The sequence below is a fragment of the Balaenoptera borealis genome (genome assembly GCF_965194805.1).
Source record: "Balaenoptera borealis genome assembly, chromosome: X".
NCBI lineage: Eukaryota > Metazoa > Chordata > Mammalia > Artiodactyla > Balaenopteridae > Balaenoptera > Balaenoptera borealis.
Genome location: NC_138881.1, coordinates 100,534,554 through 100,559,950, shown reverse-complemented (window position 1 = coordinate 100,559,950; position 25,397 = coordinate 100,534,554). Strand labels below are relative to the sequence as shown.

Sequence of the window (25,397 nt, the reverse complement as noted above, 5' to 3'; positions counted from 1 at the left end):
GAAGAACTTTAAATACATATTGCTAAGTGGAAGAAGCCAGTCTGATTCCAACAATATGACAATCTGGAAAAGGTACAACTGTAGGGACAGTAAAAATTTCAGAGGTTGCCAGGTGTGGGGGAAGGGGAAGAGAGCAGAAGAATAACAATGAATAGGTGGAGCACAGGGGGGTTTTAGGGCAGTGAAACTATTCTGTATAATACTGCAATGATAGATACATGACCTTTAGCATTTGACAAAATCCAAAGGAATCCGGACACAAAGAAGTGAACCCTAATGTAAATAACAGGTTTTTGTTAATTACAACGCATGAATGTGGTTCATCAACTGTAACAAATGTACCAATGCAAAATGTTAACAATAGGGGAAACTGTGGGGGGCAGGGAGCTAGCTAGGGTGGAGTGGGAGTGTATGAGAACTGTCTGCACTTTCTGCTCAATTTTGCTGCAAACTGTCTAAAAAAAAATAAAGTCTACTAATTTTTTTAAAAAGCAAGACAAGATCAAAGCGTGAATATTGCTAGCATCTCCGCTTGTTTGAATCCCATGTTTTCAAGATGTGCCTATCTTGGATTTTCGGTTTCTTGGTGTAGTTTATCTGATAATAGATATAAAAGTACTTTGTGTGGTGTTGGTTAAATTTTGCAAAACCTCATTCTGAGAAACTCGTGTTCTTTCATTTTTAAAGCAAAGGAAGGAGGAAGGAAGATGTGGAGAAGGAGAAGGAAAGAAGAAAAGAAGACGGCAGCCCGAGGAAATCAAATACCATGTTTAACATTTGCCCTTAAAGGAACAGCAAATGTGCAGCACATTTATGTTTTAATATCATCACAACCAAAGTTTTACACCTTAAATGCCACAAATAAAGACATCAGTAAATTGGAATTAAGCAATGCAGGAGTGGAGGGCTGTATCTTCTTTGCCTCTGTATTCAACCGTCTTTCCCTTTTCTCCTCTTTCACACAGAGATGTGAATTGATAGTTGTTTAATTTTATTTGGAATCTGTGATACCACAACCGTTGGCTGTGCTTCAGGATCTGAGTTATTTGCCAAGTTTTGCGGCTTCCTCAGTCTCCACCCTTCTCAGACATTGAGGATGAGCTTTCCCACGCTCAACACTAGCCTCTAGCAAAGCTGGTCAACATCCTATTCCCCTAGGGGCCTGGTGGGCAGCAAAACGCTCAAATTCTCCATCCAAGCCATGCTCTGTGCAGTGCATTATTCATTCTTTCCTCTATCTTTTGCATACACACACACAGACACTTTAGCTCAAATATATCCTGCAATGGTCACATCATTCCATTTCATCCTGTGTTAATTTGGGCCATCAGAACACTCCCATAAGCTCCAGCTGCTTTTCTACCTGTTGACAGACATAGCTCCTCCCAGTGAGCGTAAGCTAGAAATAATTGTCCATTTACGGCACAGTTTTCTAATGTGAAATTCATATTGGCTGACCCAAGAGTTTGATAAATTTTCCATACATCTAGAGGCCTAATATCATCAAACTCCTTCCTATAAATGGAGCATCAATTCATTATCAGAGAAGAAATCCTAGTGTTAGAGGGACTGACAAAGCTGGCACCATAGCAGAGTTACTAGAGACCACAAGTATGTATCAACCAAGAAGTATTTGTGAAGAAAAAAATTTTTAAGTGTGTAGTTCAGATTTTGAGCCTGTAAATCCTTTCAAAACAGATTAGTAATTTAAAACTTTGTTTTAGTCTTGGAACTTCTTAAACAATCGTTGGTATAACTGGAAAGCACCTACAAATTCAAACGGACACAGACTTCAAAAGAGTCCCCCTAACTTCTACCACCTCAACCCTCATTTCCACAACCCAGATCCCAGCCTTGGTGCTCTGGGTGGTAGTCATGAACCTGTCCAGGCAACTCAGATTACAAAGAGAAGTAGTTAATGAAAGCGGAATGCCCTCATAGCCCATAACACACAAATGATTTAACTCCTGTAAAGAACGAATCAATGTGAGTGTGAATGATTCCTTGTCTTGGCTGGGCTGGGCTTCCACAGGACTCAACATCTGCCTGACTCCATTCACTACCTACACCTGCCTGCGTGCTCTGGCTTCCTCCTCACTTCCTAGTCAAAAAACACAGGCTGCTCCAAGGAAGCTGAGCAATAAGCGTAACATGCAAATCAGAGGTGTAGGGGTAGGATTTCTCATTGGAACTAAAATGCATGCCTACCAGCCATTGGGCAGGTAGACCAAGCACTGTTCCGAAGTTGGCTTTTACAGGCAATTGATGTGAAAGTGTACAGCCAGGTGTCACAAAAGTTAGGCATAGGTTTTCCACTGAAAACTGTCTTATTAGAAATTTCCCTAAATCCCCATCCCAAATAACATAACTTCTCTTACTCAATTCAGTTATTGGTCCTCACCCCATGGCTAATTGTATTTACATAGAAGATATCCAGTAGTGTGGTCCGCTTTTTCCATTTAACATTACATTGTACATCTTTCTCTTAAATTCCAAAAAAAAAGGAGATTTCCAATAATCAATGGCATTAGTTTTCATGGTCTGATAGGTTACTTCTTAAGAGGAAAACCCCAGAGGCCATCTAACTACTGATAGACTGGATTCAGAATTTCCACAGCAGTGGCAGGTGAGGGGCAGGGCAGGGAACTGAGTACAGGACGGAAGAAGACAGGGAGGGTGGAAGAGAGATTGACTGCGATTAGAAAAGGGAAAAATGTTCTACCACCTTTCATTGACATCTAAGAATCTGGGCTTTTTAGATATCTTGGTTTGCACCTCAGCTCTGCCATTTACTTGATTTATGGCACATTTGTCTCTCTGAGACTCATTTTCTAAAAACATTTGAAATGTAGAATATTAACCCTGGTTGTTATGCGGAATACAGATAATACATGTAAAGTGCTGTGCACATAGAATGTGCTCAATATAATGGTGTCCATTACTATCATCATTATTGATTTCCTACCATTAAATGTACTTTACAACTGGAAATAATTTTTTAAAAATAATTTCCAGAGCAAACTCATTGTGCCTTCAAAAATTAAGGTCAATAGAAAGGAAACCATCAACAAAATGAAAAGACTACCTACTGAATGGAAGAAAACATTTGCAAATTATATGACCAATAAGGGGTTAATGTCCAAAATATATAAACAGCACATACAACTCAATATCAAAGAAACAAACAACCTGATTTTAAAATGGGCAGGGGGGGCTTCCCTGGTGGCGCAGCTGTTAAGAATCTGCCTGCCAGTGCAGGGGACACGGGTTCAAGCCCTGATCCGGGAAGACCCCACATGCCGCCAAGCAACTACGCCCGTGCGCCACAACTACTGAAGCCCGTGCGCCACAACTACTGAAGCCCACGCACCTAGAGCCCGTGCTCTGCAACAAGAGAAGCCACTGCAGGGAGAAGCCCGCGCACCGCAACGAAGAGTAGCCCCCGCTCGCCACAACTAGAGAAAGCCCACGCAGCAATGAGGACCCAATGCAGCCAAAAATAAATAAATATAATAAATAAATTTTTTAGAAAATGGGCAGAGGACCTGAATAGACATTTTTCCAAAGAACACCTACAGATGGCCAACAGGCACATGAAAAGATGCTCAACATCGATAATCATCAGAGAAATGCAAATCAAAACCATGAGATACAACTAATATAATATTATAAATCGACTATACGTCAATAAAATTTTTAAAAATAAAGTTTAAAAATTAGTATAATTAGTGTTCTAATGCTCTTTCATTTAAAACAGTATAAAATGAATAGAAATAATGACCATTAACCATGTATTGCTGAGCTAGAATATATCGACTGAAGAAAAACACACAACCTAAAAGTTGCCAGTTATGTTTCATTTGGGGACCTTACTGAGGACTATAGCCTGGGAGACAGCCTCTCAGAGAGCTCTGAGGAACTGTTCCGAAGTGGTAAGGGAGGAGCCACGATATATAGGAGTTTTTGCTGAAAAACAAAAACAAAAAACCTGTAGTTGAACATCAAAAGATTACTGCTAATCACAAAACAACCAGACATCTCAAGTTAATGACTTTAGTGCTTTTCTCTGTATGGGAAGATGCCAAAGTCTGGGCTCATTGCAATTATTCCTTAGATATGCATCTTCCCTATCTAGGGCCACTATCCTGTTTTTTCAACACCCTGAATTCCCCTCAGGGGTAGGGTGTGGGGGTCAAGGCAGCTGCAGTGGCTGGTGGCTTGAGGGAGGGCGACATTCCTAGTTTATTGGTATGGCAGGCAACATTTTTTTTTTGTCCTCACATATGATGGGACTAGTTTAAGGAACTAGACAAGGAGAGGGTTATAAATTCCTTTTGCTGGAGCACATTGGTGGCGATGGGTGGCTGAGGGATAAATATGCAGTTTTCCTCTGTGCTGCGAACCTAACTGGAATGTTAACAGGCTCAAATTAGTAATACAGAATTTGTGACCTCTAAGCTAACTGGGCAATATGGGGCTTAGACATTGTAGCTCTCCACCAATTTAGATAAACCCCCTTTAATTTGCTTGGAATTGTAAAGAATAAAAAAGTGTGTGTGTGTGTGTTTGCGCGCGCGCATGCCCGCGCACTCATACATACATACATAGACACATTTATTTATTTACTTACTTAGTTACAACGTATTTATGGTTCATACGGCCGCTCAGTGACATGTGTCCTGTGGCCTGTCGTCCTTCCCTTCAACTATTTCAACTCAAAGCTGAAAAAAGTACACGGTCTCCAGTAGAGCTTAGACTTGAGCAGCCTCATTCGGAACCCGAAGGATGAGCCGACCTGGTTGCCCCACCGGCTTCTTTATACGGATACACACATCCCGTCCCATTGGCAGGACCGCCTAGGTCCGGGGAAGGAATTTGCAGACGTACTCGGAACTGTTTCCAAGGTTTTATCAGGTTTGGGTGGTGTCGCGGCTGCTGGTCCTGGGAGCCAAGGCAACGGAGATCTTCCCAACTTGCGAGAGCGCCCCCTTCTCCCACGGCTTCGGGGACCCAGCAACAGCTATGGCTCCGGTGTCTGGCTCCCGCAGCCCGGAGTGGGAGGCCTCGGGCTCCGGGGGGAAGCGTCGCAGTTCGTCGAAGAGCCCTAAGCCTAGCAAATCCTCTCGCTCCCCGCGGGGCCGCCGCTCTCGCTCGCACTCTTGCTCTCGGTCCGGGGACCGGAATGGCCTTAGCCATCAACTGAGTGGCCCCAGCCAAGGCTCCCGAAACCAGTCCTACCGCTCCCGCTCGCGGTCACGCTCTCGAGAGCGGCCTTCCGCGCCGCGGGGCGCCCCTTTCGCTTCTGCCTCCTCGTCCGCCTATTATGGCGGCTACTCACGCCCCTACGGGAGCGACAAGCCATGGCCTAGCCTCCTGGACAAGGAGAGGGAAGAGAGCCTGCGGCAGAAGTGAGTGAGACGAACGCACCTTATCTTTCGTGAGCCCACCAGCCTTCAGTGTCCGATTTATTGTTCATCTTGCTCCCGACTATACCCATTTCGCTCTCTCTCCCTGACTTGCGCCCATTTTCATCCCCTCCTTCAGTCCACCCACGATAACAGCTTATTCGCCTTTTCTACCCTAGGTTTTCACTCCTCCTCGGGCCCCTTCATCTAGTGCCCTGGGCTCTCGCAACCCCCTCCTGCCTCCTGGCTTGTAGCGGGCATGGCCAGGAGCCTCAGACGTACCGGAATTATAGCATTTACTTGGTGTGTCGTTATCATTCGTGAGCATGTTTTATTCCCCACTAGACTGAGCTCACGGAAAGGAGGAGCCCGGTTTTATTGATCACAAAATTCACAGTGGCTAGCACTTTGTAGGCGCGCAACCACTGCTTGTTGAATGATCAAACGGGTTTGAGATGATAGGGTAAGTGAGTGGAATTGTTTTGTAGCGATTTGGGAAGGGTTGAGATTAAGGTTTAAATTGGAGGGGAGGAAAACCTCTGAAACAAGATGTTTGAATAAATGTAGGAAAAGTGATCTGCTAAACTGTAGATTGGACTACACTGAGAAAGATCTTGTCAAGTGGTCTCAATCTTGACCATGAGAAATGAGGTCAGGGTGAGATCAGATCTCCTCTAAGGAGACTGAGTATTGGAGTGGAAAATGAATAGTTTAAGAAGGAGAAAGGAAAAGGGTTATAATTATTGCTTTGTAAGTTTTAAAATTTTTTTTTACTTTTTAAAAATTGAATTATAGTTGATGTACAGTGTTTTAAGTTACAGGTGTACAATATAGTGATTCACAATTTTTAAAGGTTATACTTCATATATAGTTATTATATGCTTTGTAAGTCTTAATATCTAACACTTACTGGTTGTTAAATTGTGTATCAGTTACTGTACTGAGTGCTTTACCATACTGTATGTGTTTTTTTAAAAAAGCCAAGAAATTAAAAAGTATAACAGGCATTTAGGAGCAGGTTAAGGTTCCAACAGCTGAGCGATGTCTTCATGAATCTTTTTCTTCCAGGAGTGGGAGGTAATAAAACGTAGTGATGAAGAGGACAGGCTCCAGAATCGGACTGCCTGAGTTTGAAGCCATCCTTTGCTGCTTAATAGTTGTGTGACCTTGGGCAAGTCACTTAACCTCTCTGAGTTTCATTTCTTCACCATTTAAAAGGGGATAAAATTAGCACGAAAGCTTTTTAAGAGTTGTAATGACTTAGTGCCCGGAACATAATAAATAGTCCTTAAGTGTTAGCTGTTAGTGTTTTGGGCATGGGAGCAGAAACAGTAAAAACAGCCCTGAGTTAGGTTGGAGACCTACTTTTCCAAATTAGAATTTCCAGAAAGTTACCCCCAGGCTGTGTCGATCAAAAAGCATCCAGTTTTCTTATTAGACATTCCTCACCAAAAGATGTCAGAATTCCTTGGATGAAATTTGCATTTGTACATTTAGAAGATAAATAATTTATCTTAAGAGTACAGATGAAGTCAGGTGGTGGGAGGGATAAGAACTTGACTGCTTGCTTTTTTCAGCCTGTCAGGCATTCTTTGTCCTATATGTATATATTCAAAGTTTGGCTGTAAGTATGTCCCCTATTAGATTTTTTTTAATCTTTATTGGAGTATAATTGCTTTACAATGGTGTATTAGTTTCTGCTTTATAACAAAGTGAATCAGCTATACATATACATATATCCCCATATCTCCTCCCTCCCACCCTCCCTATCCCACCCCGCTAGGTGGTCACAAAGCACCAAGCTGATCTCCGTGTGCTAGGCAGCTGCTTCCCACAAGCTATCTACTTTACATTTGGTAGTGCATATATGTCCATGCCACTCTCGCTTCGTTCCAGCTAACACTTCCCACTCCCGGTGTCCTCAAGTCCATTCTCTATGGCTGCCTCTTTATTCCTGTCCTGCCCCTAGGTTCTTCAGAACCATTTTTTTTTTTTTTTTAGATTCCATATATATATGTGTTAGCATACGGTATTTGTTTTTCTCTTTCTCACTTACTTCACTCTGCATGACAGACTCCAGGTCCATGTTACTTCAAGTGGGAAACCTGAGTCTGACTCTGCATGATTACACCTTTTACCCTGAATAAAGAAGAAAAATAATTTATTTTTAAAAAATCAAACCAATTATATTTATTTTGTAAGGTTTTTTTTTTTAAACAAGTGGCATCACAGCAGCTAAACTTTGAGGAATTAAGCCTTAGTTTTTTTGTGTTTTGTGTGTGTGTTTGTAAGTAATATCAAAAATTAAGAGAAGAAATCACAAACATAAGACAAAACAAAAAATTTTGTGTCTTCCAAGAGTAGATAGAGGATTTACTCCTTTTTGAAAAAGGAATTAAAGGGAAAACAGAAAACAAGTGCTGTACCTCATTGAGTACAGTTTTTGTCAAATAAAACTTTTCTTTCACTTTCAGAGCTCCTTTTATTTTCTACTTCTAATGCTTTGTTGTTATTTTCTTCATTAATTCCTGAGTTTCTGAAAACAGAAGGTTTGACCTTATCAAAAGTAGAGAATTATCTTTACTTTCATAAGGATACATAAACAACTGAAGTTATTTCCAAATGTAAGACTGTCTCTGTCACATATTGCAGAAGATGAAAGGAGCAGTTAGGAGCTATGTCATGCATGTGGCGGAAGGGACACACTCGACAGCCTCCCAGGCTGAATTTCTGGCCTGGCCTGTCAGGCTGTCTGTAGTCTGTACCATTTGATAGTACTGTCAGAACATCAGATCCTAAGTGTTGAGTTTACATTTAAACCAAGTTTTTATTAGTTTAAAGTTTAAACTGTAAAGGGAAAATGGAATTTAACTGGACTCCTTTGACTTTTATTATATATTTAGGAAACAGTTTAGCCATGGAGTTATAATTTACCTGCTTATCTCTTCTAGGAGATTAAGTGAGAGAGAGAGGATTGGAGAATTGGGAGCTCCTGAAGTATGGGGACTTTCTCCAAAGAATCCAGAACCAGAGTAAGTGATTTAAAAATATATTTTTTAAATGCAACATTTGTTTAAATCCAGAGTCTATTGTCAAATTTTTTGTTAAGAACTTTAACTACAGCTCTTTTTTTTCCTCTTTCTTATGAGTTATGCTATTATACTCCTTAAGTTTTAAAAACATTGAACATACCTAAGGATTAAAACATGCTCCTAGTGGATTTTAGCATGCTAATTGTTCTCTTTAAGTTGTAATTCATGAGGTGCTAATTTCCTATTCATAGAAGGGTTCAGTGTTGAAACAAATACTTTTATATTATTTTGAATTATTTTTTCTCAATCCAGTAATTGATTGCATGTCAGACATTAGCATTACAAAGCGTTTTTTTTAAAATGAATATACTGATATGGGTTTGTTTAGTTTCCTGCATGCAGTATTGTTGAAGGCCTAATACTTTTTCTTTTTGCCTATTTTTTTTTTCTCTTTGGTGCTATTCATAAGCTGCTTCTTCCCTCTCCTCTATTTCTGTGTTTTCTTTAGATTGAGTTGAGACAATGTGCTTGACAGGTAAACCTGTTATTTGTAACAGGGTGATAAAGCATTATTATCTGAGAGTTCTTTTTTCTTCTTAAAAAAATTATTTTTTTCCCACCACCTGTTATTTTTTTTATTGAGGTATAATTGACATACAATATTAGTTTCAGGCATACAACATAATGATTTGATATTTGTATATATTGCAAAACAATCACCACAATAAGTCTGGTTAACATCCATTACCATACATAGTTATAAATTTTTTTTTCTTGTGATGAGAACTTCTAAGATTTACTTTCTTAGCAGTTTTCCAATATGCATTACAGTATTATTATTATTTTATTTTTATTTTTGGCTGAGTTGGGTCTTTGTCGCTGCACACGGGCTTTCTCTAGTTGCAGCGAGCGGGGGCTGCTCTTTGTTGCGGTGCGCGGGCTTCTCATTGCGGTGGCTTCTCTTGTTGCAGAGCACGGGCTCTAGGCGTGCGGGCTTCAGTAGTTGCGGCTCGCGGGTTCTAGAGCGCAGGCTTAGTAGTTGTGGCGCATGGGCTTAGTTGCTCTGCAGCACATGGGATCTTCCCGGACCAGGGCTCGAACCCGTGTCCTCTGCATTGGCAGACGGATTCTTAACCACTGTGTCACCAGGGAAGCCCCAGTATTATTAACTGTAGTCGCCATGCTATACATTACATCCCCAGGACTTATTTATTCTATAACTGGAAGTTTGTACTTCTTTATACCCTTCACACATTTTACCCATGCCCCACCCTCTGGCAACCATCATTCTGTTCTCTGTGTCTGTGAGCTTGGTGGTTTTTTGTTTTTTGTTTTTTAGAGTTCACATATAAGTGAGATCATATGATATTTGTCTTTCTCTGTCTGACTTATTTCATTTAGCAAATGCCCTCACAGTCCATTCATGTTGTCTAAAATGGCAAGATTCTTTCTTTTTTAAGGATGAATAATATTCTACTGTGGGGTGTGTGTGTGTGTATATTTCTCACAGTTCTTTTTTATCCATTCATCTGTTAGTGGATATTTGGTTGTTTCTATATCTTGGCTATTGTAAATAATGCTGCAATGAGCATGAGAATGCAGATATATCTTTGAGATACTGATTTCATTTCCTTCAGATATATATCCAGAAGTGGGATTGTTGGATTATATGATAGTTCAATTTTTAATTTTTTGAAGAACCTCCGTACTGAATTCTGTAATGGCTGTACCAATTTATATTCCCACTAACAGGGTACAAGTGTTCCCTCTTCTCCACATTCTCACCAACACTTGTTACCTCCTGTCTCTTTGATAATATTCATCCTAACAGGTGTGAAGTGATATCTCATTTTGGTTTTGATTTGCATTTCCCTGATCATTAGTGATGTTGAGCATCTTTTTATGTACCTATTGGCCATCTGTGTGTCTTCTTTGGAAAAATGTCTATTCAGATCCTCTGCCTATTTTTAAATCACATTGTTTGTTTGCTGTTGAGTTGTATGAGTTCTTTATATATTTTGGATATTAACCCCTCATCAGATATGATTTGCAAATATTTTCTCCCATTCAGTAGGTTGCCTTTTCATTTTGTTGATGGTTTCCTTTGCTGTGCAGAAGCTTTTTAGTTTGATATAGTCACGTTTATTGATTTTTGCTTTTGTTACCTTTGCTTTTGGTGTCAAATCCAAAAAATCATTGCCAAGACCTATGTCAAGGAGCTTACCACCTATGTTTTCTTCTAGGAGTTTTATGGTTTCAGGTTTTACATTCAAGTCTTTAATCCATTTTGAGTTAATTTTTGTGTAATGGTGTAAGATAGTGGTCCATTTCCTTCTTTTGCATGTAGCTATCCAGTTTTCCCAGCACCATTTATTGAACAGACTGTCCTTTCCTCATTGTATATTATTGGCTCCTTTGCCATAAATTAATTGACCATATATACATGGATTTATTTCTGGGCTATCTGTTTTGTTCCATTGATCTATATGTCTGTTTTTATGGCAGTACCATACTGTTTTGATTACTGTAGCTTTGTAGTATAGTTTGAAATCAGGGAGCATGATGCCTCGAGCTTTGTTCTTCTTGCTCAAGATTGCTTTGGCTATTCAGGGTCTTTTGTGGTTTCATGCAGATTTTAGGACTGTTTGTTCTATTTCTGTGAAAAAATACCATTGGAATTTTGGTAGGAGTTTCATTGAATCTGTAGATTGCTTTGGGTAGTATGGATATTTTAACAATATTAATTCTTCCAATATGTGAGCATAGAAAATCCATTTCTTTGTGTCTTCTTCAATTTATTTCATCAATGTCTTATAGTTTTCAGTGTACAAGTCTTCCACTTCCTTGGTTAAATTTATTTCTAGGTATTTTATTCTTTTTGATGGAATTGTTTTCTTAGTTTCATTTTCTGATAATTCGTTATTAGTGTATAGAAATGCAACGAATTTCTGTGTATTGATTTTGTATCCTGCAACTTTACTGAATTCATTTATTGGTGCTGAGTCTTTTGGTGGAGTCTTTGGGATTTTCTATATATAGTATCATGTCATCTGCAAATAATGACAGTTTTACTTCTTCCTTTCCAATTTGGATGCCTTTTATTTCTTGTTCTTGCCTAATTGCTGTGTCTAGGACTTCCAATACTATGTTGAATAAAAGTGGTGAGAGTGGGCATCCTTGTCTTGTTTAGCTTTTCACCATTGAGTATGATGTTAACTGTGGGCTTGTCATATATATTGTCTTTATTATGTTGAGATACTGAAACTTGTTCTAACAGATACCTTTAAAATACTCAAAGAGGGCTTCCTGGTGGTGCAGTGGTTAAGAATCTCCCTGCCAATACAGGGGACACGGGCTCGAGTCCTGGACCGAGAAGATCCCACATGCCACGGAGCAACTAAGCCCGTGTGCCACAACTACTGAGCCTGCGCTCTAGAGCCCGTGCGCCACAACTACTGAAGCCCACGTGCCTAGAGCCTGTGCTCTGCAACAAGGGGAGCCATCGCAATGAGAAGCCCGCGCACCGCAACAGAGAGTAGCCCCTGCTCGCCGAAACTAGAGAAAGCCCGCGTGCAGCAACAAAGACCCAACGCAGCCAAGAATAAAAATAAATAAATAAATTTATTTATTTTAGAAGAATACTCAAAGAATTAGAGTTGAAAGGAATCCTAAATATAATTTTCTAGGCAATTTCTAAATTATTCCAGATGTGATCTTCAGAGGAAAAGACCGTGATATGGAAATTCCCTTTTTAAGCTATTGTAGAATGTTAATAATACTCATTTTCAGAATTCTCTTAAAACAGGATGAAATCTCTATAGCTGTAGTGTGTTAGATTCTTGCTCTGGGGAGACAGAACAGTTGCTGCTCTACCGTATGTCTGTTCCTCAAGTAGAATGAAATTATGAAGTCTTCCCTCAGCCTTCTTATCTCCAGTTTCTCTCTCTTTCCTTATGGTTCCTGTTTCCCTGCATTTGCCTTGTGGTTTCTTCGAAAATATAAATCCTTCATGCTGCTTTCAGCGTGAATAGCATTTTGTTAACTCGAAAGCTTTATGCAAATGTAAGTGATTATTCTACTATTATGAAGGTGGTTGGCCGATAAGCTATACTGTTAAAAAAGCAGTCCGGTGCTGGCTTTGAATGGTTCTTAGACAATCAATTTGTTATTGAAAAATTTTAAGTGTATATTTTTATACTCTGTGGTCCATATTTTATCACTTTTCTGATTCTTACTACAATTTTCTTTAAATTCAGCTCTGATGAACATACACCAGTAGAGGACGAAGAGCCAAAGAAAAGCACCACTTCAGCTTCTACTTCAGAAGGTATTTTTTAAATATAGGACATTTTTATTGAGAAGTTTAAAAAATACGTTTATAAATAGTTGAACATTAGACTTTACTCAAATCGCCTGTCATCAATTCCCTTTCAGTATTTTTAACACAATAAAATTGATGCTCAGAAACACTTCTTTAGAAGTTAGTTTTTTATTTGTATTTTATGTAGAAGAAAAGAAGAAGAAGAAGAAGTCTAGTCATTCAAAAGAAAGATCCAAGAAAAGGAGGAAGAAAAAATCATCTAAAAGAAAACACAAGAAGTATTCTGATGATAGTGACAGTGACTCTGATTCTGAAACAGACTCCAGTGGTAAGAAAGCCAACATCCTTCTGTGAGCCTTGCTTCAAAACTAGTTGTACTTCTTGAAAGCTTATTTTAGAAGAAGGTTCTTAAAAACAGTAATAGCCAAGAGTTTTAAACACTCACTGACTTTGTGTTGGGCACCCTGCTAAGTGCTTGATATGCATTATTGCTATTTAATCCACACAGTCACTGAAGGACACATCTTAGAGATGGAGAAATGGAGGCCCAGAGCAGGTTATAAGTACTGCACCCAAGACCACACAGTTGGGATTCAAACCTAAGCCATGTGACTACAGATTGGTTGTGTGTAGCTGTACAAGGCATGTGGCACCGAACCAAGTTGGGGTTAGTCTGTGAGACGTGTGGTGCCAAACCAAGCCACAGGGGGCTGCCTCAGCCCAGTGGAGCGGCGCTTTTGTGAGATTCTCACACTCAGTGGGCGCCTTTGTGCAATTTTCAAAAAGGTGCACCATAGGGGTCTCCCTCAGGCCAGCAGCTGATTTAGGTGTCACACTTCCTGTGGGGCGGCACATCACAGAAAAGCCACCTTTTTGCGCCCTCTCCTGGCTGATGACTGACAGAGGGTGCCTCCTCTGGGGACACGTTACACTAAGGCACCCCTTCCTCTGATGTCACCTGGGTTTCCTGGCCCTCACTGTCACCTTTCTTCCTCACTGCTGGAAGGCTGAGCTTTCTTGAAGCGCAAATCTGAGCATGGCGGTTCCTACTTAAAATCCTTCCGCAGTTCTCCATGGCCTTCAGGGTAAAGTCAGATCCCGATTGATCTCTCGCATCACACGTACCCTGTGGCTCTCCTGCAGCGTCCTCTTTGGCCTAAGAATGACTTTCCATCTCCTTGATACTGCACATCCTTTCTCTTGACTCTGTCGCTTGATGCAGAGAGTCCATCTGCCTACAATGCTGGTCTCTCCCTGCACGCAGCTTGGCTTACTCATTGCTATGATGAGCATGCATTACTTTTGTAATGAAACTGATTTTAAAAAGAACTAGCTTAAGAGTCACCTTTTCCTGGTCAACCGTTCCTCAGCCACCCTCCCCAAATCAGCCTGATTTTGAGACTCCTCTGTATGCCCAGAGCACCCCATGCTTCCCTCTCACTCAGATTCTACTTGCCTCTTTCCCTGTGTCTCCTCCACTAGAATGAGCTCCTGGAAAGCAAACCCCCAAACACACACATCATGAAAATACTCAAACACTGAGAAAAGTGAAGGGAGTAGTATTATTTTTTTTTTTTTTTTAGAAATTCACGTTCTTTTATTTATTTATTTATTTATTTATGACTGTGTTGAGTCTTCGTTTCTGTGCGAGGGCTTTCTCTAGTTGCGGCAAGTGGGGACCACTCTTCATTGCGGTGCGCGGGCCTCTCACCATCGCGGCCTCTCTTGTTGCGGAGCACAGGCTCCAGATGCGCAGGCTCAGTAATTGTGGCTCACGGGCCTAGTTGCTCCGTGGCATGTGGGATCTTCCCAGACCAGGGCTCAAACCCGTGTCCCCTGCATTGGCAGGCAGATTCTCAACCACTGCGCCACCAGGGAAGCCCGGGAGTAGTAGTATTAATGCCATGTACAGTACTTGTCACTCAGGTTTAACATTTGTTAGCATTTTGACATATTTGCTTCAGATAGGGATTTTTTTGTTGAGATAGTCAAGGTAAATTACAAATACCACACTGCCACCCTAAATATTTCTGTATACACCTCTAAACAATAAGGACATTTTCGTATCTGACCACAATACTATTATCTCATGCAATAAGGTTAATAATAATACCCTATATAACCAAATGCAATTTTAATTTCTATGTCCCCCGTGCCTAGCACATTTCCTAACAAGTAGAAATAAATGTTTGAATGAATTTGAATGAATTAATTTCTCTGTAACAACAAATGGAAGAGTAATAAGATATTTATCTACTCAAGAGTATTGGGGTTTTAGAATTAAAAATTTTTTTAATTATAATGTGCTTTAATTTGCAGATGGAGATACAAAAAGGAGAGCAAAGAAAGCCAAGAAAAAGGAAAAGAAGAAGAAACGCAGATCGTCAGTTTTTTTCTTTAATTTTTATTATGGAAAAGTTCAAAAATATAGAAAATTATATAAAATAGTGTAATGGACCTCCATGTCACCATCACCCAGCTTGAACAAGTATCAACTCATTGGCAGTCTCTAATGCCCGCCCCGCCATTGTTTTGAAACCAATACCAGATATCATTTCATCCATAAAGCTGCGAGTTTCTCTAAAAGATAGGCATTCTTTAAAAAAAAAAAAAGTACAATACTGTTAATCCGCCTAAAATGTTTAACAGTAATTGTTCATTCAATTCTCAGTAGTTTTTGGTATAGTTTATTCAAATTAGGATCCAAACAATGTACATAAATTGTGATTGGTTGATATGTCTCTTACATCTCTTTAAATAGATAGCTTCCCCTTCCCTTTTTGTTCCTGCAGTTTTTTTGTAGCAGAAACAAAATCATTTGTCCTGGAGGGTTTCCTGCGGTATGGATTTTGCTGGTTGTATTCTTACAGTGTTCTTTTAACATGTTTTCTATCCTTTGTATTTCCTGTAGATTGACAGTTAGGTCTAGACACTTGATAAGGTTCAGATTTGAGTTTCTGGCAGGAATACTTCATAGGCGGTGCTGTGTACTTGCAGCAGGAGGCAGATAATGTCTGGTTATCTCTTTTTGTCATATTAACTGGCATCAGTAGTCATTGTCTAGGTCCCTTATATCATTGCCAAGTGGTGATGGTCTACTTCTGGCTTTCTTTCTTCATGTATTAGGTAGAATAATTCTATATGAGAAACCTACCCTCATTAACTATTTGGTTACTCTGAAGTGTAGTTGGTATAGTAAGGGCAGAATAATTGCTTACTTTTTTTGTTTTATGAGTTTTCAAAATAATGAGTTGGGGTTTTTTAGTATCATTATGAACCCAAGGATTCAAACATATTTGATGTATTTTAATCCACTACACTGAAAATTGTTGATGTTCAAATTGGTAAGAGCTGTTTTTTATTTTTTTTTAATTTTTTTTAATAAATTTATTTATTTTATTTATTTTTTTTTGGCTGCATCGGGTCTTCGTTGCTGTGCGCAGACTTTCTCTAGTTGCAGTGAGCGGGGGCTACTCTTTGTTGCTGTGCACGGGCTTCTCATTGTGGTGGGTGGCTTCTCGTTACGGAGCATGGTCTCTAGGTGCACGGGCTTCAGTAGCTGTGGCATGCGTGCTTCAGTAGTTGTGGTTCGCGGGCTCCAGAGCGCAGGCTCACTAGTTGTGGCGCACGGGCTTAGTTGCTCCGTGGCATGTGGGATCTTCCCAGACCAGGGCTCGAACCCATGTCCCCTGCATTGGCTGTCGGATTCTTAACCACTGCGCCACCAGGGAAACCCAAGAGCTGTTTTTTAAACTGCTTTATTTCTGCTACCTTTCTACAACGTGAGAACTATATTTTATTGTTCCCTTAGGGATCTTTTTTTTTAAAAAAATAAATTTATTTATTTATTTATTTTTGGCTGCATTAGGTCTTCGTTGCTGTGCGCGGGCTTTCTCTAGTTTTGGCGAGCAGGGGCTACTCTTCGTTGCAGTGCCCGCGGGCTTATTGCAGTGGCTTCTCTCGTTGTGGCACACGGGCTCTAGAGCACAAGCTCAGTAGTTTTGGCGCGTGGGCGCTAGAGTGCAGGCTCAGTAGTTGTGGCGCACGGGCTTACTTGCTCTGTGGCATGTGGGATCTTCCCGGACCAGGGCTCGAACCCGTGTCCCCTGCATTGGCAGGCAGATTCTTAACCACTGTGCCACCAGGGAAGACCCGGGATCTTTTTTTTTATAGTGAAACATGATTTGGTTAAATAAGTTAGATTTTTTTAATTAAAGTTCTTCTCTAATAAGTTTGAATTAGCTGAGCATCCAGATCATTTCAGTCAGTCCTTCATTGCCTTGAAAAAAATAAGATGCCCTTTAGCATGGGAATATTAAATCAATTTATATCAAATTATAATCATTACAGGAAGAAATATAAGAAAAAGAAGTCTAAGAAGAGCAGAAAAGATTCCAGTGATTCAAGTTCTAAAGAGTCCCAAGAAGAGTTTCTGGAGAATCCCTGGAAGGATCGATCAAGTAGGTTCTTCTGATAGACTTCGACTCAGAACAGATAAAACATTAAATTAACTGATTAGTCAAAATGTGAATATGTTTCTGAACATCTTTTGTGCAGAGCCTGAAGAACCCTCAGATTTGATTGGCCCAGAGGCTCCCAAAACACTTGCCTCTCAAGATGATAAACCTTTGAAGTAAGTTAAGAGTGTGTTTATAATCTCTAAAGTACCGTACCCAAAAGTATGGTCCTAACTTCCTCTTCCAAGCTTATCTTCCTCTACTCCCTTATTTAGATGCCAGGTTCCAACTGAGCTGAACTAAAACTTCCCTGTATTCACTGTGCACTTTCACCTTATTTCTCCCCCCAATGTGCCTTCCCTTCTTTCCCCAGCCCTGATTTCTTTACTACCCCCAATTTCTTCCTGTTAAAATGCTTAACATTCTTCAAAGCCCTTTTCAAAAGGAGGGGGCATATGCTTATTCCCAATATCTTCCCTCCACAGGTAGGTGTGATTCCTACCCCTCTTTATTTTTTATTTATTTATTTTTTACTTTGTTTTATTTTTTAAATTTATTTGTTTGTTTGTTTGTTTTGGCTGCGTTGGGTCTTCCTTGCTGCACGCAGGCTTTCTCTAGTTGCAGCGAGCGGGGGCTACTCTTCGTTGCTGTGCACGGGCTTCTCATTGCGGTGGCTTCCCTTGTTGCAGAGTACGGGCTCTAGGTGCACTGGCTTCAGTAGTTGTGGCACGCAGGCTCAGTAGTTGTGGCTCGTGGGCTCTAGAGCGTAGGCTCAGTAGTTGTGGTGCACGGGCTTAGTTGCTCCACGGCATGTGGGATCTTCCCGGACCAGAGATCGAACCCATGTCCCCTGCATTGGCAGGTGGATTCTTAACCACTGCACCACCAGGGAAGTCCTCCTACCCCTCTTTAATCCTTTAGTCCTCATAGCATTTTCTTTCTTTTGTGCAATGTGTTATATATTCTACGTTGTATTAGTGTTATATTCTTATTAATATGTAAGTGCCATAAGAACAGATTATTTTTATATTACAAGCTTTGAGTTTAATAGCTATTCAAGAAGAATTCAGTGAATTGAATGAAGGGATGGTAGTTTTCAAAGTCCCCTTGAATGAAAGTTATTTGAGAACCGTTACTGTATAGCATTATTATTGGTTATAAGTCTAATAAATATGTTAATTTGAGATATATTATTTCTTTACTTTTTTTTTAAAGGGAAAAAGGTAAAAGGAATTCGCTGGAGGCAGAAGCAATAAAGGCAATACCTGTGGGAAAAATTGATCCATAATTGTAAACCATGAGTATATGCTCACTAACATCAGTTCTTTTATTCTTCCAAAGTACCTCTGCATTTCTGGGTTAGTGATATAGGTCACAGTGCAGTGTTCCCTAGTTAAGTTAAAGTAATTTACATTGGGCTTCCCAGCATGCTGCCCAGCAACTGTTATTCCTACTGTTCTCTGAGAGAAATGGTTTTTTGTGCTCTCTTTAGATGATGAACTTTTTATAATGAACCTTTTCTGAATTCTATATTACTTTGTAGCTATGGCCATGCTCTGTTACCTGGTGAAGGTGCAGCTATGGCTGAGTATGTAAAAGCTGGAAAACGTATCCCACGAAGAGGTGAAATTGGCTTGACAAGTGAAGAAATTGCATCATTTGAATGCTCGGGTTACGTAATGAGTGGTAGCAGGTATGTTCTTGGCATTGAGGTCAGTTTCCTTTCTCACTACCAAAATTATATTTTGGTGACAGATTTTCATTAAGTGACCATTCCTGATGAAAAGTAAAGTATAAATATTGGTTTAATATTGGTTTTGTTAGTATAAATGTAGTTGTCTAAAATTCCAAGTAGGTATGCAACTCGGCTGTGTCTCCAACTTCAAAGAATCAGTCTTTTCAGTGTCCTTTTCTAATCCATATTTTGGTACAGATAGTTTATCCTCCGGAGAATATAGTTAAATTCAGCTATTTATCACTGCCCCACGAGGAATGTGGCATTCTGGTAGTTAGGAAAGCATTTACATAAGACAGTGTTTCCTGTTTTCTGAGTTTGTCTCTAGTTCTCTGTGGAGTCAGAGAACGTGGACTCTCTAGTTCTCTGGACTCTGAGAATGAAGAGCAGAAAAGGATTATGACAGAGAACAGAGATCAGTTTTAGCATGAGAAAAGGAATACAAAATTGGGAAGAGAAAGCAAAGTCCCAGGAAGAGCAAGGAGAGGGAACTAATAGGGTATCAGTACCAAGATCAAACTGAATTTTGGATTTTTTAAAACTTCATAAACTTTTAAAAGTGGGTAAACATTTTTAAGTGAAATTGGAGGCAAATATTTGTGGAACCCCTGAAGCATCTCCAGAATCTTGGAATTCTGAGGACTGATATTTGAAAACATTATACCTAAGGACTAGTAAGACAAGAAAAAGAAATTAGAGGCATAAGAATTAGAACAGAGGATATAACACTGTCATTTTTTGTGAATGATATGATTTTTTACATAGAAAATCCTAAAGAATCTTCAGATGAATTACAAATAATAGGAAGGTTTAACAAATAGTTGGATATAATGTTAATACCCAAAAATCAATTGCATTTTTATGTACCAGCAACAAAGAACTGGAAAATATAGTTAAATAAAAAGAAAACATTTATAATAGTATCAGAGAATATGAAGGACTTAGGAATAAATCTTCACAAAAGATGTCCAAGACCTTTACAGGGAAAACTATAAGACATTATTAAGAGACATTAAAGAAGACCTAAATAAATGGAGAGGTATCATGTTCATGAATAGGAAGGCAATATTGTAAAGTTGTCAGTTCTTCCAAAATTAATCTGTAGATTCAGTGCAGTTCCAATCAAAATCACAACTGAGATTTTCATGAAACGTAATAAGATGGTTCTAAAATTTATATGTTAGACTAGAGGGCCAAGAATAGCCATCTTACTTCTGAAGAAGAGCAGGAAGGTGATTTGCCCTACCATATATGAGGGCTTATTATGAAGCTTGCAGCACTTTGGAAGAGTGGCGTAACAAATGAACTGTTCAACGGAATAAAATACAGAGCCCAGGGGCAGAGCCATACATGTATGGAACTTTGTTATATGAAAGAGCTGGTATGTCAGATCAGCGGGGAAAGAATGAACTAGGCAATAAATGGATCAGGAAGAAAATGGTTATCTGTATGGAAAAAGATGAAAGTAGAACCCTGTATCACCATATTTAAAAATCATTGCAGCTAGATCAGGAGTTAAACGTCAAAAACAACTTTAATACTCTTAGTATAAAATATGAGGAGATTTCTATTAGATCTTGGGGTGGGGAAGCATTTCTTAAAGAAGGCCAAAAAAAATGCACTAACTATAAAATAATATATTGATAAATTTGCCTGAGTTAAAAATAAGAACTTTTGTTTATCAAAAGACATCTTAAAATAAGTAAAAAGACAAGTTCCAAGCTAGGATGAGATCTTGTAATACACACAACTGATAGTATTGAGAGTATTTAAAGAATACCTATAAACAATCCAAAAGAAAAGTGGGAAAATGACACAAACAGGCATTTGTCAGAAGGAAAAAATATATGGCCTACACATACAAAAAAGATGTTCGTTATCATTGGAAATGGAAATCAACATATGGAAATACCATTTTACACCCATTTGATAGAGGTAAGTTCAAAGTTCTAACAATTCCAAGCATTTGAGAGGATGTGGATCCACAGGCTCTCTTAAGTATTGCCAGTGGTGGTATAAATCGGTACAACGATTTTGGAAAACATTCTGACATTATCTTGGGAAGTTGAGCATTCACATATTTTATGACCCAGCAACTCCATACCTACATACCCAAGAGAATCTTTCCCATGTACTAGGAGATGTGTACATTGATGTTTATTACAGCATCATTCACATGGCACTTTCCGTTCCAGATAAACTACTCACTATACCCTGAGCAACCTAAATACATTGTCGTCTCCTTGACTTACCACCTGCCACTCCCCCACCTTCACACTAACCTGAAATGATCCTCCCCTCTTCTCCTTACTCAGTTTGCTCTGTTTTTCTAGGCATAGTTCAAGCTTCATCTTGAATTGATTGTGTAGGATTGGGTACATATACATAAAAGAGGCAGGTTTTCATGAAGTTTTCCTTCTAAATAGGCAGACCTTTTGAAGATGATGTAAGAGTTTCCCTCTGCCTCGACCCCTATACTTTCCTGATTTGGTCCTTGTGCTAAAATCCCTTCTTTCTTTTCTTTGAGCTGCAACTGAATTCTAAGGACGTTAAATCCACCCACAAAACTCACCCAAAAATTCGATTGTAGATTTAAACCTGGTTTTTTTGGTTGTATGATAAATTAGAACTTTGAAGAAGTTCCACCTGCTAGATGACAACTTAAATCTTATCTATCCTACTATCAGGTCTACATATCACTTAGGAAGTTTAACAATTTGCCTGTTCCTAGTTGTTTTACTGGAAATAACAGAACCAGACTTAGGCCCTTAGTATTTGAAATTAATAACATTCACCCTATTGACAGAACCGCAGAGATCATTATTTGAATACTAGAAATGAATCAAAGGACATGTCAGCAGATAAAATGAATGATCTTTTGAAAATCTAACTCATTACAGAAACAGTTTCTATTTGTCGGCTTTTTAAATAGACTACTCTGTATTACGAAAGAATTAGTGAGGAAGCACTATGAAAATAATTACTGAGAAATTAAGCCAAAAATAAAATTATCTCCAGGCATCGCCGAATGGAGGCTGTGCGACTGCGAAAAGAGAACCAGATCTATAGTGCTGATGAGAAGAGAGCCCTTGCATCCTTTAACCAAGAAGAGAGACGAAAGAGAGAAAACAAGATTCTGGCCAGTTTTCGAGAGATGGTATACAGAAAAACTAAAGGGAAAGAGGACAAATAAGGATTTTCTGATTGTTCATCAGACATTTTTAACAACAAAAAAGAAAGTTTGGGTTCCATATATACACACAAAAAGATTATCATGATCTGAAGAAGCTTTACAGTGCTATACTGTGCCTTCTGTTTAATTCTTTCAGTCCTTCTATAAAAAGCTGCTTATTGATGTAACTTTAGCAAGCTCTTTGGGTTATTTTGGATTGACCAAAACAACCTTCTGGTTTAAAAATCCAAATTATGAATGAAACTCTACTGTGTTGGGGGAGGTGGCATTGAGAGAAGGTGCTGGTGAGGTGAGAAACTGAACTCACACCATGGGACAGTGCTCCCATTAGCTCTACATGGTGCCCACTCCCCAACCCATCCCAACTGAACTTGTAAGAAATTATCATTCCTCTATGTTGAATGTGTTATAAATGGACTTGATAGAAACACACAGGAGGCCACTTTTGTTACCAAAATGAAGGCATGGCTGAAAAAAGCAAATCTGGAATTTGAAGGTTGACTTGTATATTACAATATTATTGTCAGCTCTGGAAGTAATGTATTTTGATTTTAGTCCCTGCCTCCACCCCAAAACCAACAAGCAAACCAAAAAGCAAACTAACCCACAGACTTGTTGAATTGAAAATGTGAACATTAGTTTTAAAATTCTTAATAGGTTAATTAAAAATGGTTATTTCAAATATAAAATATTGGGAAGTCTCCTGTTGTGCCAGTGTAAGTACATTATTTCCGTCTGAGCTGTGTTTAGATCATTATTTGAATACTAGAAATGGATGGGAGTCAACAATGGTCAGGAGTTTAATAAGGAAAAATATAATGAGTCATTGTTTTCATTGTTTTAACTTGGTTGCTTCATAAGGATGAAGCTAAAATGATGTTAAACGTTTTTAAAGTCTGTCCTTTGTAATAAGCAGATTTCATTTTAAGCATTGCTAAACTTTTCAGTTTATTTTTTACATCTGTCATTCAGTTTAATCTGTAACTTCATATAGAACCCCTCACTTTCTCACTTTTTTATGGCTACTGTTGGCTTTTAAGTTTGGGAGAAATGGAAAATTCTGGGACTGTGAGATCGTGATCTTTTTCCTTCCCTCTTGTTAAAGTTTAGTTGTTAGGACATACGAGCGAAGGGGGAGGGGATAGTAGAAGTTTTGGCTGTTTTTGTTAAGGTTGTTTTGAGCTGCATTATTATGTGCCTAGGATAAATTTAAATTATCTGAGTGATGGGGAATTTCTGACTTTGCTGTTATAAAATGCCCTCTCTCCTTACAATAAAGTTTTTTTTTTTAAAAAAAGGTTTTTTTTTGAAGAGAACACTGCATTTATTTAACCCCATAAATTATAACATCTTAACACATGTAAAATTTTTGTATTTTTAAAGTGCTTTGAAAGATATTTTTTTTAACAAGTGGAAAATAATGTTCTTTAAAAGACATCAAACTTTTAGTGGAAAATGATATTACCAGAAGCATGTAAGGATTTGTTCATCCTCTTCAAGAAATGGGATTTTTATGTAAAATATATATGTAGCACTGAATGCCAAAATGATGGGTATGTGTGGTTGGAATTAAAAATGAGATTTGCTAATAAACCCATCGGGATGGTGTCTTAAGTCAAGAACGACCTTGAGAGGGGAGAGGGAGGGGCGTTGGGTAATCAGTGCTTCCGGAGGTGAACTTCCTTGCCTTGTGATGGGTTTGAGTTAGTGGTCAGGACAGCCATTCAGACTGACAGTCCCCAGAACTTCTGCAGCTTCAGTGACAGGGACAGGAATGTGGTTGACTTGAATATTCTTCAGGCAGCCAAAAAAGGATTTCCACGCAGGAAGCTTCAGGGTTTTCAAATTAGCTGGGACACCTCCAATGTGCAGATGCTCCTGCGTGCGGGCAGTGGGGACGGGGTGCTGTCCAGCGGTGGAACTATAGTCTGCGTCCAGTTTCAGGTGCAGGATGTGCTGTTTTATGGTGACTGTCACTGAGTGCCACTGTCCGTCACACAGAGATTGCTTTGGTGTGACCGATGTCAGGATCCCACCTGCCTCACTGCCCACAGAGGCCGTGACCTTTCCTGCCTCCATATAAACACATAAGTGCTCCCCAGGTTGACTTCCGATGTGAATTAGAGTTCCAGTGAGACTTCTTGGGCGAATGCTGAAAACAAGCTTAAATTCTGGCCCCAAAAGCACGGAGTTAGCTAGGATGACATGACCTCCTTCTTGAGAAAAAGTAGATGCCTTTCTCCAAAGAGCCATCCAAGCAGGGAGACACCCCAAAGCTTGCAGAAGCAGTGTCCAGGGGTTTCAAATCCAACTGAAAGTTCCTCAGGCATCCCACAAAGCTGTTTTGGGGGAGGGTCTTTGGTTTTCCTGATGGAGACGATCCCAGGTAAACTGGTGCTCTGAGGCTGACGGTGGAATTTCTGGGCAAACTTCCCTCCCGGGCCCTTAGACCATCCACAACCAAGCGCCCCCTTTCTCCATCTTGCCCAAATGCCACCGTGTGCCACTTCCCATCACTGCACTTTGCTCTTGAGCTTCAGTTTTTTTCCTCCTGCGCCCAGTGCAAAGACCAGACGTCCTTTCGAAAGATAAAGAGCCATAAAGGAGTTCTTAGTGCCTGTGTAAAACACGCGCCCTCTGGACGCCGTTGTCTGCAAGTCCACGGCAAACTGTGACCTGGGTTTCAGCAACTCCTGGGGAAGCATGAATAGCAAGTGGCTGGTGGGACTGTCCCCAAACCTGAGGGCTCTGTGGCTGGCCTGGGCCTCTGGAAGTGGTGGGCAAGACTGGGCATCTCCCCTCACCTTCAAGCTCCTTGGGGAGGCGGCTGGTGTGTCACGCAATGGCTGGTGGATATTGAAAAAATTTAAAAATTAAAAAGTAAAAAAATTTTTTAAATAAATAAATATCTTTCAAAGCACTTTAAAAATACAAATAATTTACATGTGTTAAGATGTTATAATTTATGGGGTTAAATAAATGCAGTGTACTCTTCAAAAAAAATAAAAGAAAAAATGTTTTAAAACAAGGCAGTGAAAATATACTTTATATACTTTATCAAAGTATAGATAAAATTTTTACTACTTAACATATGTTCTAGGAAAATGTCTAACTTTAACCCACAATTAATGAACCAAACAGCCAGTTGGCATGTAGCAACATTTATGATCCCTGAATTTGAAGTGATTTCGATTTATCATCATTGTTGCCTAGCCTAATAAATGTATTATTTCCAAAAGTTAAAAGGAAACTAG

At 39.4% G+C, this 25,397-nt stretch overlaps 1 protein-coding gene and 1 long non-coding RNA gene across 3 annotated transcripts in view; one reads left to right on the top strand and one right to left on the bottom strand.

The window, feature by feature from the left end:
* Nucleotides 1-4,761, bottom strand: part of LOC309620774 — a 39,614-nt gene extending 34,853 nt beyond the window's left edge. The window contains exon 1 of the long non-coding RNA XR_014239615.1: nt 4,631-4,761. This is a non-coding gene — a long non-coding RNA (uncharacterized lncRNA). The remainder of the gene's footprint in view (nt 1-4,630) is intronic.
* Nucleotides 4,762-4,882: 121 nt separating this feature from the next.
* Nucleotides 4,883-22,844, top strand: NKAP (NFKB activating protein). 2 transcript variants are annotated; one of them, XM_082377345.1, is made up of 9 exons: nt 4,883-5,408; nt 8,357-8,437; nt 12,694-12,764; nt 12,946-13,086; nt 15,078-15,141; nt 17,109-17,218; nt 17,316-17,391; nt 18,759-18,908; nt 21,969-22,844. In XM_082377345.1, exons 1-9 carry the CDS (start codon nt 5,023-5,025, stop codon nt 22,141-22,143), a joined length of 1,254 nt encoding a protein of 417 aa, XP_082233471.1. In that variant the 5' UTR covers nt 4,883-5,022; the 3' UTR covers nt 22,144-22,844. The 2 variants fall into 2 exon arrangements, with proteins under 2 accessions (XP_082233471.1, XP_082233472.1); XM_082377346.1 differs by lacking the exon at nt 8,357-8,437.
* Nucleotides 22,845-25,397: the final 2,553 nt, after the last annotated feature.